Here is a 12818-nt window from a genome sequence, read left to right as displayed (position 1 = left end):
CTTTATGACTTCTCTCATTTGAAGTAAATAAGCATACCATAAAAGTTCGTGAATGTTTTCTTTTTCTCTTTCTAGAAGTGAGCTGCCTTTAATTTTTTTAACAAATGAAATAATTAAGTTTGTACATTTTTCCTTCCAATTAGTTAAGTGCTATATGACATCTATAAAATCTAGAATTCAACTAAAATGAAAAATAAAATGGACCCACAATGGCTTGTGGTAGGAGAGTACTTCGACTATTCCTGACTCATGTATTTCTTGTGCTTATCCGAGTGCTATGTTTATATTTTATTTTGGTACAGTCACACATTTATTTTACACATTTAAAATGAGACAACTTACAAGGGGAAAATTTAAATACCAAAGGGAGACTTTAAAATATATGGCGCTCTAATCCCATTTTTCTTAGCTGAAAGACTATAAAATACTTCTCATGTGTGCCTTAAAATGGCAACTTGTAAGTAAATCAATCAATCAGGAATGAGTCTTTGGAACATGCATGCCTCATCATCCTAAACGAGTGAAAAATTCCCATTTTCTCGTTCATAATTATTTTATTTATTACTAAAAAAAGAAAATGGTTATGTTCGAACTTTTTCACGAATATAAACATAAAATGTTCTACCACTAAAATTATCAACTCCACTCATTTACGTTTTTAAGCCGACAATACTTGTCTCGTTTCTACTCTATTATCTCTTTCTTTTTTTGTTTAACTTTTAATACGAATATATACTACTGAGTCGGGCATATATATGTATGATTGCATAAGGAGTGTGACAACAAGGGTTTTTTTTTTGGTTCTTTTTTAATTTTCTTTTTTGATATATCAATTCTTGAAATTAGGTAACACCAATGTAACTTGTTGCGTTAATTTTTGCAATTTTAATGTGGAATGCACCAAATCTTGCAACAACATAGGATAAAGAAAAGGGTGAAGGAAGGGTTGGCTTCAAAGAGGAAATATGTCCTCATTCAATGGACAGTGATAAATTTGTCTAGGCTCATTGAATGTGCCAACTCCTTTAATTTTGCAACTAGTTATTAAGAACGTAATTAGTCACAGAATTAATATAATGTTGTCTTCCACCCTAAACCTAATCTTGTTCAAATAATAATTATTAAACAACATTAGATGCGTCTGTGTATATGAAATACGAATTTGCCATATAATTTGACACGTTATATTCACGAATTATCAAAATAGAACGATTCATCAATTGGGAAATACAAGTTGGGAGTGATGATCACGGCTTATTGGATTTGGACTTTTGTTTCACTTTTAATTTATTATTTTGTTCATATAAACTTCTTGAAGCACAAGCTTTCAATCAACTATAAACTATTGATACCGACACTGACTATAATCCCTGATATGAATTCGTGTTCAATACAAACACTTTTCTAACTGCTAAATTGATCCACTCGTCAATAGCAAATTTGTTACTCATCACTGAATTTGTTTGTATTGAGATTGACTATCAAAGTCTAACAAACATTTTTATCTTTATTTTTTGAGGGCCTCTTTTTATTAAGAAGAATAATAATATACTTAATTCTACAGATATTAAAACTCGAACGCAAAATCTTTTTTGATAGAGCAATTGTTATAGACCACTACAATAGTGGCTAGTTTGCAAAGTCTAACAACACATATTCATAATGCATGTGACTGATTTCAATAGTGGACCATAACAATTTGTCATTGAGTTGCAATGGTCCTGTATAATCTTATCCACACATCCATGAGTTAACGTTGGACAGCTCCTTCAAGGACATCTTGGACCCACACCAGCTAACCCTAACCCTAACTCAATTATGAGTTTATTTTAGTATTATGCCATTCTCTCGGGACCAGCAATAAATTATATTTTGAGGTATCCTATGATCAGTCGTTCACGGGAGTAAGTGGAGTCATGTAAAATCTAATTCAACCATTGATGGAGTAAGCATAAATTATCCAGTCGACTATGTCATTCTTCATCATTGATGTACGTGGCCACTAAATTCAAGAGGTATTTAGTGATATATTTATTCTTAATATTAATAATATAGATAAATTTTATATTATTGAATTTCTATAAACAAATCCAAAAAATGAAAATTTGCCCTATTAAATTTAAATTTAATTATTGAATTACTTTGATATCCTATTGAATATTTTGGGTTTTTTTTAATGAGGTTTTGGAGTTGGACTTGTTTTAAGAAATTGATGGCAGTTTTGTAATTTATAAGAAGTTAAAAGCCTCTTTGTTATGTTGTAAATGGATTTGGGGTGTATTTCTAAAGTTCATTTCGTATATGATTTTTTTTATAATTTGGGCCATTATATTTGGTATAATAATCTCCCAAAATTCAATTAGGGTACTAGTAGGGATGGCAACGGGTCGAGTAGAGGTCGGGTATGACAATATCATCCTCATCCCCTCTCTCCATCCCCGCCCCCATCCCCGAACTCATCCCTGTTTATTAGGTTTCGGAGAATCTCTGTCCCCGTCCCCGTCGGGGACTATCCCTCATACCCGCCCCGAATCCCCAATTTTTTTGCATAAAAAAATATTTATCATATATTTTAATATTAAGTTTCATATTACATTATCATTCAACACATCTAAATTAACTATAAAGTTCAACTCAACTATTTAAAATCACATCAATATGAAATTCTATAGAAAATTAGGAAGAATTAGGAGAGGGAAGTTAACTTAGGGTTAAACATAAATATTATAATTATATATTTATTTATTTAAATATAAACATATATATTTTCAAGTCGGGTTCGGGGATGGGGATGCCAATACCATCCCCTCCCCATACCCGTCGGGGATTTTTCAAGTTTGAGGATCCCCGTACCTGATACTCAATTAGCCCCAAAATCTCCTCCCGTTAAGGTCGGGGACCCGACGGGGACCCATCCTTACGGGGATTTTTGCCATCCCTAAGTACTAGTTTCACTCTTGAACAACTAATGTTATCAGAAGTCTAACAAATTTAATTTCCACTAACAAATTAGCCCTAATTCTCATCAACTCCCAATGAAAGTCCTCAATGATGAGTTTATTTTAGTGTTATGCCTTTCTTTATAGACAAGCAGTAAAATAGATTTTGAGGTATGCAATGATTAGTCATTCATTTGTGTGAAGTTGAATAAATACAAATTCAACCGTGAATATATTGTGAATAAATTCTCTATTGTACTATGTGATTCTTGACCGTTGATGTAAGTGCTCATCAACAACTGACGTTATCAAAATTCGAAATTTTTTAAATTTCCAATCGCCCATTTTGCCCTTCTTCATCAACCCCCAAGATCAATGAAAATATCCATTTACAGCCATGTAGTAGACATTAGACAAAAACCAAACAGGCAAAAACAAAGCTGGGCTTGGATAAGATTTAATAAGTGATATTTTATTAATCTTACCTATAAACATGGTTTGGAGTGTTGGACTTTGGACTCGGAAGACTCGCACTATGCTTGTTCCCACCTTCTATTCCGTCGCCGACCAATCGCCGCTTCGCTGGCACCCCTCAATCCTCATCCTCTTTTTTCCTCGTTGGCTGCTTAATTTGCCCCTTCACCGCCTCCAAAGGTCGCTTTTCCCCCTCCCCCAATCACCTCCCTCCACGTGTTCTCCACGTGGCTCATAGAGGATCAGCTCCCATGCTGCTGGATCCACCAAACCCCAACCCGGCGGTTTATTCCCTTTGTGGGGATGCGGATCCTCTACTTGCTCCTGTAGGTCAACAGCGCCTCGTGCCCTCCCCGTGCTCCACGTGGTGGTACGATGCCGGGTTTCCTCATCCCACGTGATTGTTTAATTCCGGTCTAATCTTTTAATTAGGGAGGATAATATTTTTTAATTTTTGAGTATCTTCGTGATCTAGGAACGTATTGTTTGTTTATTCATTTAAATCAAATGTATTTTCATGCAGTTGTTACTTAAAAATTGACTCTTGAAATTTTCAACATGGTTGGCCATGTCATCATGTCCAGCTAGCTTAATTACATCATATTTTCTGGTCATTTGGTTGAATTAATATTTTATTTCAACCCTAATCCACAATTTGCATGTTTAGGTTATGGGACTATGGGCTATCAACTTGGAGACTATAAAACAACTAGGGTTTAGCTCTTCAACCACGACTTGTACTCTACAATGGTGCTTCCCTCTTCTTTCTAGACAATAGTACCCTAAGCTCGTGCTAGTTCATTGGTATTGCATAAATATTTTATTTCACCTGAATAAGTGACGAGTCATCATACATGACTTTATTTGATAGCATATTCGATGGAAGTATTAGGAATATGCTAGTAGGGTAGATTGACTAGTTTGTATAATTTATGAGGGAAATTAACACTATCCATATAGTTCATAAGGAAAAACAGATGATTATCCATGAAAAATATTATGTAATGCATTGAGAAATGGAAAAATCTTAGTTGTCATATACAACACGGAGTCGTGGTGAAAGCGAGTCTTCATAGAACAATTTTCACTATTTGTGGACTCGAACTTGAGTGATTAAGTGAAGGTTCGAACCGAATGTTGAAGAATTAACGGATGAGTTGTGGTAGAGGAAACATAATTTAGGGTAAATAAATAATTTGCTGGAGATAACAGACAGAAGAAAATGGTGGTCCTATATATAAAATGATCCAGTGGCCTGTGTGAAGCCAAATGGCAGAATTATACCAAAGGCAACCATTGATGATGGTGACTTAGATTCTCAGTATATAAAGTTTTTTACATCATAAGATTGGCAACCTTTTATTTTTCTTCTAAATTTTCTTCTTCCATGCAACAAAAATACATGACACATCAGCAATCAACAAACACAAACTGATAGGTATATCCCACTGAACCCTTTTAATTACCTATCTGTCCCTCACGTTTTTCTTATGAATTCATTCATGTTAAAACCCAACCGCTTTCTCAGCAGCAGAATCATCAGTCTTTTTTGTTTTACTTGATCATCAAGATACCCCTCAACAATAAAATTACACTTGTACCCTCAGTGCATGGCTAGTGGTCCAGTGCTGCTCCAAACAATTAGGAGTCAAAATTTGGCCTTGTCTCATGATGGGGTCCATTGATCATACACAAGGGGCCAATATGTAAAAACAAAATTAAAGAGGGAGGGGCATAATGGTCTTTGTACTACGAGCTTATCCAAATCAGTGGGCACCCCAGAATGTGCTACTCTGTTTCTGCTTTTGGTAATTGTGAGAGAGGTGAGTGGAGAGGAGGGGAGGGAGGGAGGGAATTCAGAGACGTCTCATTGGCCAAGGGGAGCGTGGCTATGCTGTCAGGGATTCATATAAATTAATTAATTAATTAAATTTAAACATATCTTAAAAATTAATCAACACTATAAATCAATAAGGCAGCAAGGGGGTGGTAGGCTAATAGTAGTTATCCTCCACCCGAGAACTTGTGTCCGAATATTTCATCTCTAATATCGCTTATGTGGAAAAAACTTAATAATTTAATAAAAAATATATTTTTTAGAATACAAATGATAATTTAAATTATTGGCCAAATCCATATCCGTTAATAAAATATGTTATGAGAAGATAAAGGGTGAAGGATCATGGAGCGCCATCACATTGGATTTTTTTTTCTCATGTTAATCAAGTAATTTGTTACCTCCAAAAAATAAAATAAAATAAAATAAAAAGCAGAATTTGCAAAGCGGATCAGCTTGGGTAGAAATGTAGAGGATCCACCTCGGCATGGTTCACAACGCCAATGGTGCGCATTACGCCGTTAAAAGAGATTGAACCTCCTCTCTCACTGTCATCATATAAAAAGATTTTTTAAATTTTTTTAATCTTTTATAAAATTTTTGCTGTGATTTTATTATTCAACCCTCACTCTCAAATCCGCGTTCACCATATAAACGCTGCTCGTCGTTTCACGTAAAAGCAACCTACCGACGATCTCCTCCTCCTCCTCCTCCGCTTTCTCTCTCTATCACCATTTTTTTCCCTTGCTTCTCCGGCACCTCAAATTCCGTCGTGTTTGCGGCAAATGGTGACGGAGGACAACAGCGAGAGCTGTGGCAGTAAAGCGTACGACACGTCGTCTCCGGTTCAGTCTCGGCAGCAGAGGCAGAAGCTTGAGGTCTACAATGAGGTTCTTCGTCGCCTCAAGAACTCCAACAACGACGAAGCTATTCGACCTGGCTTCGACGATGAACTTTGGGCTCACTTCAATCGCCTCCCCACTCGGTACTTTTCGCTCTTATAATCCTCATATTTTCATATTATTCCATTTTAATTTTTTTGGGGTAATATTATGTGCATGTATATCTATATGTATATGTGTGTGTGTGTGTGTGTTTGTTACTATTGCTAGTATTTTAATTATTATTTTTTCATAAGGTTTTTGTTGATTTTGAATCTGTTAATTGAAGATTAGCTTCTGAATCTAGGATATGTAAATTCTTTTTTCCTTCAATTTCTGTTTGTTCTTGTTTGTCTTGGTTTGGTAGTGATCTTGTGCGTCACGTTATGACCTAAGTTTCTGTCGAGCCAAACAGAATAGAATGAAGCAAATTTAGCAATTCTCAAACACATTATTCTACTTTTATTTGAAATATTAGAGGTTTAATAGAACTGGATCAGTTTTTGTGGCTCTATTTCATTATTTCTCACAAGCAGACAAACAGACAAGCAGGCTTTAAAATGTTAATCGTTTCAGTACTCGCTTATTTTTGTAGAATTGGAAACGAGTTTTGATGAGTTGAGGCACTGGCTTGTACTTGCGCAATTTCAGGTACGCATTGGATGTGAATGTGGAGAGGGCAGAAGATGTGCTTATGCACAAAAGATTACTGCATTTGGCTCATGATCCTGCTCATAAACCAGCGATTGAAGTCCGGCTTGTACAGGTTAGATCATTGATGACTACTCATCTGACTTGGTAACCGTTGTTTCCAATGTTGAAGATTTTCTTGATCCTTGAGTGCTAGCCTGTTATTTCTTGTCATTTTCTGTGGCTGGTGCAGCGTTATTGTCATCACAGATTTAGTGTATCTTTTCTTGATTAAGTTAAGAAATTGGATTTGGATCAGGCCTAACGTATTAAATCAAAATGTTTATTATGTCACATTCAAAGTTGTCAGTATTGTGTTAAGGAGTCCTAGCCGCGGTATAATGTGTTCCATGACCTTAATAATGTTTGCCCTTGAGTAAGATTCGTTTCCAAAAAAAAAATCCTCGAGTCGAGACTGGAGGATGGTATTAGTTGTTACCTTCAGTGCAATCTGCATCACACTCCTTTTAGTCTGTTCATGTTCCAAGAGTCAAGACTGGTCAGATAAGCCATGCTATTAGCTCCCATTTGAACACAGGTTATTTATATATGAACTACATCCTTTCTTTACATGTCGTTTGGAAAATTTGCCACTCCTAAAAGTCTAGATTTGTAAGATTACAAATTATCAATGAGTCATTGAAAAATCACCACTGAAACAAAGTCTTAAATCACATGTTCTGCTGGAATTTTCCTTCATAATTTCTTCCTTTTCCCTTTAGTTCTTTAGGTAAATTAATTGTATAGAAATTTATTTCCCATTTACCGTTCTTCAACTTTGATACATGTCCTCATGCATTCTGGGAATCACAATTTTGTGTAGGTTCATCCCATCCCAGATGGGAATACAGCTGATTCTATCCATTCAGATTCTGTGGGTGAAGATGCTGCCCAAAGTTCAAAGTTATCTAGCAGACATAGGTACTCTTATTTGGTTTCCTAAAATTTATCCAAATTTACAAATGCAGTTCCCAAATATTTCACACAAATAGTCTGCGAATAAAGTTGTTTACCTTCTTTTTTCTGTTCATCCCACTGCCTGGTTATGTTTGAACATTACTGACAACTCTAGTTGGCTTTTCAAATGTCAGTATACATCCTCCTCCAGCTTTTGGCTCATCTCCTAACCTCGAAGCCCTTGCACTTGAAGCAAATACAGCTAATGATGAGGATGACGAACATTCTGTGCATGGTAGCACAGAGTTGACTCGGTAAATAGCCATTTCAGTCTCCAGGGAATATATTTTCACTGCATCTCTCTTTTGGAAAGAGTTTCAGTTTGGCTCTTAGATTTTGAAAAAAATATCTCTCATAGTTTTTACTTAGAGTGTATCATAGGCTCTTGAAATGCATCTTCATTAAGTGTGATAATTATTTGAATTATGTATCCTTTAAATTGGTTGCATATTGGCCATTTTGTTGATGTTAGCCATGGACTTACTTGATATTTGGTTCCGCAAATGAAGTTTCTGACATGCTTGATATACTGCATGTCACCACTCATCCAAATGCTAGCTAGATTAAGTTTACTTATCTATGCTTAAGGCTTTGATTTTCATTTTTCCCCATTGAAATGTTAACTGAACCTGAACATTAGTAAATAAACTGTATTTTTATGCCAATGATTTCTAGTGTCACTAGTGAAGCGAAGTGGCTCCGTGCAAATAAGTTGTGATTTGTCTTAATTTTGATTGACAATGATGTAGGCCCATGCATGAAATCACTTTCTCAACAGACGACAAGCCAAAACTACTCAGTCAGGTATTTGATGGGTCTTTCTTTGAAATTAAAACCAAGTAATCTTCATAAGATTTTTTGTATCTGTGTGTCTGAACTAAGCTTTTGGCAATAAACACACTTTGAGTTTGGAGACTTTGCAAATTACCGATCTATAAACATAAAATACTCGCCTAATTTGAACCTGATATTGTCTTCATACACATGAAACACATAGTTCAACTTTGAACTTTTTATCTCTCATACATCAAAGAATCTCATATTCTTCATGGTCATTGCTCTCATAATAATTTTGGCAGTTGACTTCGTTGCTTGCGGAGATTGGGCTGAACATCCAAGAAGCACATGCTTTTTCCACATTAGATGGTTACTCCTTGGATGTCTTTGTTGTTGATGGCTGGCCTTATGAGGTAGATACTTACGTATATATGTTTAACTATTCAATTAAAATGACTGTCGAAGTTCCAACAATTTTGTAAAGCATCGGATTGAAAATAAAGCCACACTCTCTTATATTGTATTATATTTTTCACATTGGCGTTTTTCTGTTTGCTTGAATTTTGTGAAGCATATGTTTGCTTAAGATGGTAAACATGATTTTGGTTCAATTGAGTGTTTTATTGAGGAAGTATTACAACTTTGGCTTTTCAAATTTTCTGCAAAAAGCATTTTATCTTATTTACAACAAGCAACTGAGCGGCGGCTGACTTGGTGTTGAAACAGGAAACAGAACAGCTTAAGACTGCATTGGAAAAGGAAGTTTTGAAGATTGAGGTGATTCTTTGTTACTTATTCTTTTCTTTTCTTTTTTTTCAATTTTTTTAATTATCTAATAGGGAGCGAGTAATGTCCAATTGGTATAATGTTCTTTCAGTTTTTCATTAACTGAGCAGAACTATATCGTGCTTCCCTCTTTTTCCCCATTTGATAATCAAAATGCAATGCGATCAGAAATGCATTACTATAATTGAAACTTTGGGTTTCTATGCAGAGTCCGTGGCCACCAACTCATCGATCATCATCTTCTAGTAGCGAGCATGATCAAATAAGGGTCAAATCTGAACCACCTACTCATCTCACAATACCCAATGATGGGACTGATGTATGGGAGATTGATCCTAGACAGTTGACGTTTGGTAACAAAGTTGCATCTGGATCCTGTGGTGATTTGTAAGTTCGAAGTATATGATGCTTATTTACTGCTTGGATCTGTTTTCCCTTCTTTTTTTTGTCACCCAGCTAAGCATGCAGTTTTGAGTGGCAATTGACTTACATTTTGGATTTTTTATCAGATATAAAGGTACATACTGTACTCAAGAAGTGGCCATTAAAGTCCTCAAGCCTGAGTGTGTAAATTCAGATATGCATAAAGATTTTGCCCAGGAAGTCTATATTATGAGGTATATCAATTAATATTGACCTACATGCACATTATTTTCATTTTAACTGACCTGGGAATATTGCCCAAAGTCAATTTACACATGAGCATTATCTAGGGCTCAGGTTTGACTTGTTCACAAGATATTAGGCTGGAAGTGGTGTCAGTGTAAATTTTCAAGAGCAGTAATTTTTGTCCATTATTTTCTTAGATGCTAGTGATTGTTATGTAACATAGTGATCTTCAATTTGTCATTCACTTCACAGTTTTAGTTTCTTGTAATAGAAAAATTGGGAGGGTTTAAAATCTACTATAATTCTTTTCATTTAACGAAGTTTTTTTTTTTACACTTGTAGGAAAGTTCGACATAAGAATGTTGTACAATTCATTGGTGCATGTACCAAGCCTCCAAGCTTGTGCATTGTGACAGGTAATTCCAATGATTTTATTTTGGTAATTGAAATAAAAATCATAGTTGATGCTTTGTTATATCAAATACTTATTCCCTAGTTTCCATTGTTATGATTTACAGAGTTTATGTCTGGTGGAAGTGTATATGACTACTTGCATAAACAAAAGGGTGTTTTTAAGCTCCCAGCCTTGCTCAAGGTAGCAATTGATGTTTCCAAGGGAATGACCTACTTGCACCAGAATAACATAATCCACAGGGATTTAAAAGCTGCCAATCTCTTGATGGATGAAAATGAAGTAAGATACCCCTTCATATTTTAGTAATGTGAATAAAACAATTCTGTATGATTTAGGTGCTGGTACTGCTAGAGATAAATAAATTTTCGTTTTAAACCCTCCCTGATATATGCTTCATCTTACAGGTTGTTAAGGTTGCTGATTTTGGGGTTGCCAGAGTAAAATCTCAATCTGGAGTAATGACAGCAGAAACTGGGACTTATCGGTGGATGGCTCCAGAGGTGCGTACTTTCAGCCTTAAAGTTGACTGAAATTGTTTTCATGCATGCCGCTATTTAGTTTTGTCTTATTTGTACTTAGTATATGTATATATATGCTATGGTGTTGATAAGGTCAAATCATGTTTGGAGAGAGAGAGAGAGTTGACTAATCTGGGTTGTCTCAGATGTTGGACGGTTTCTCATCGTCACAGCTCCTGTGTACGACGTTTTACCATGACACAACGTTATTTTATGCTTGTTTTCTGTTTAAGAAGTGTGATTCAAAGTGACGCGTAAGAAAAAAAAGTTATTCGTTAACGAATTTTGCTGCCATGAATGTCTCTGTTTTCCTATTAAAAATATTCTAATTGGTTTCTTATCTTTTCATTTCCTTACAACAGTTGTTTTGCATTGAAGGTTATAGAACACAAGCCATATGATCACAAGGCTGATGTTTTTAGCTTTGGGGTTGTGTTATGGGAGTTACTGACAGGAAAGGTATTGCTTTGTTGATAGAATTATTTTATAATGGTTGTTTCTTATATTTCTTGCTCTCGGTTTAGATTGTCGTCTGTTTCAATTGGCAGCTTCCGTATGAATACTTGACCCCATTACAAGCAGCTGTTGGAGTTGTCCAAAAGGTACAGTATTATTCTCCATTCCAACCAAAGGCATATTCTGCTTTGAGTGTTGCATCTACGTTGTTGCAAACAATGTATTATTAGTGACATGGTTCAATGACACGGTTTTCCAGGGCTTACGGCCGACTATCCCAAAGAATACGCATCCAAAGCTTGTTGAGCTGCTTGAGAAATGCTGGCAACAAGACCCAGCATTAAGACCTGACTTCTCGGAAATCATAGAAATGCTGCAGCCGTTAGCCAAAGAGGTATAACTTCTGGGTGCTGTCACATGACATTGATATATCTTGGAAAACATGTCCGAATAGAATGAGCAAGGGTAACAAACACTAAACCATTTTTTTTTTAACAGATCAGCGATGAAGGAGAAGAAAAACGCAAATCATCAGGAGGATTTCTGTCCGCCCTTAGGCGTGGTCATCACTAATCGAAGGCACATAGATGTTTATAACATGAGCAAAGGAATTTACCTTGCGTGGCATTCCCCCAACCATTTCTCTCACATACCATGTACAGTATTACGTTATCTTTGACCAACTTATTTCCTCCGTCTGATTTGTTAGAGCACATTTTTTGGACCAACCATTCCCTTTATATTATTTTTGTGATTTATCGTAGCACTCAACAGTTAACAACAAAGACGATGGTTCGGATGAGCTTTGTAACTATGCAAATATCCAAGAGGCTTTACAATGACAGCATATTGTCGTGAAAATTTCTTTGACCAATTCCTTGGCTTTGCAATTAGCTGGCTTTTACTTTTGGATTTCTTACTGTTATTCAATCATATGGAGTTTTCTATATCTCAATTGTTTTTTTTAACGGTCAGGATTGCGATCTCGGGCTAGTTTGGCATCATTGTGTCGTGAGTCTCTTCTTTTTTCTTTCTTTTTTTAAGCTCGAATTTTTGATCACATTGCTGGGTCAAATATTTAATGGGCTGAAAAGCCCAAGTCAGCCCGATTTACAGCTCAATCTCAACAAAGTCCTCTCTTTTTGGAAAAGGAGAGTGCCAAGATAGGGCCTAGAATTGGGCGGCCTTACTTGACAATTGGGCTTGTAACGCTATGCGATTTTGTTTTTGTTGTTTGGAGAATTTAAGGAGAGATGATTCTAGACCACTATAGAATATGATGGAGCTTAGGAACATTTGGCAGTGGGAGACTAGTAGATACCTTTTCAGGATAAAAGGGGCCTTTGTTAAACTGAAAGTTCTAGATGGCCAAAAAAAGAAAAATGAAAGTTCTTTATGTCCCCTAAAAAAATAAATAATATCTTCATCCAAAAAAAAACATCATACATCCAGATCGAAATTTTGTTGAGATTTGAGAAT

General features: G+C 35.7%; 1 protein-coding gene across 2 annotated transcripts; it reads left to right on the top strand.

The window, feature by feature from the left end:
* Positions 5646-12288, top strand: LOC18766383 (serine/threonine-protein kinase STY46). Of its 2 annotated transcripts, XM_007199596.2 has the most exons (16): positions 5692-6235; positions 6783-6897; positions 7645-7742; positions 7913-8032; positions 8528-8582; positions 8858-8968; positions 9282-9332; positions 9550-9728; positions 9851-9958; positions 10293-10366; positions 10469-10644; positions 10770-10865; positions 11262-11342; positions 11432-11485; positions 11599-11733; positions 11838-12288. In XM_007199596.2, exons 1-16 carry the CDS (start codon positions 6036-6038, stop codon positions 11910-11912), a joined length of 1728 nt encoding a protein of 575 aa, XP_007199658.1. In that variant the 5' UTR covers positions 5692-6035; the 3' UTR covers positions 11913-12288. The 2 variants fall into 2 exon arrangements, 1 of the variants encoding a protein (XP_007199658.1); XR_002273027.1 differs by lacking the exons at positions 11599-11733; positions 11838-12288 and having other exon boundaries at positions 5646-6235; positions 11246-11342; positions 11432-11486.

The sequence above is a fragment of the Prunus persica genome, chromosome G8 (genome assembly GCF_000346465.2).
Source record: "Prunus persica cultivar Lovell chromosome G8, Prunus_persica_NCBIv2, whole genome shotgun sequence".
NCBI lineage: Eukaryota > Viridiplantae > Streptophyta > Magnoliopsida > Rosales > Rosaceae > Prunus > Prunus persica.
Note: the sequence above shows the minus strand (reverse complement) of the source record. Positions and strands in the feature narration are given on the sequence as shown.

Excerpts from the sequence above, each read along its gene's own strand:
- LOC18766383 (XM_007199596.2), top strand. The coding sequence starts at position 6,036 with ATGGTGACGGAGGACAACAGCGAGAGCTGTGGCAGTAAAGCGTACGAC. Across the intron at positions 8,969-9,281 it reads TTGATGGCTGGCCTTATGAG|GAAACAGAACAGCTTAAGAC; the intron begins GTAGATACTTAC and ends GTGTTGAAACAG. Across the intron at positions 10,367-10,468 it reads AAGCTTGTGCATTGTGACAG|AGTTTATGTCTGGTGGAAGT; the intron begins GTAATTCCAATG and ends TATGATTTACAG.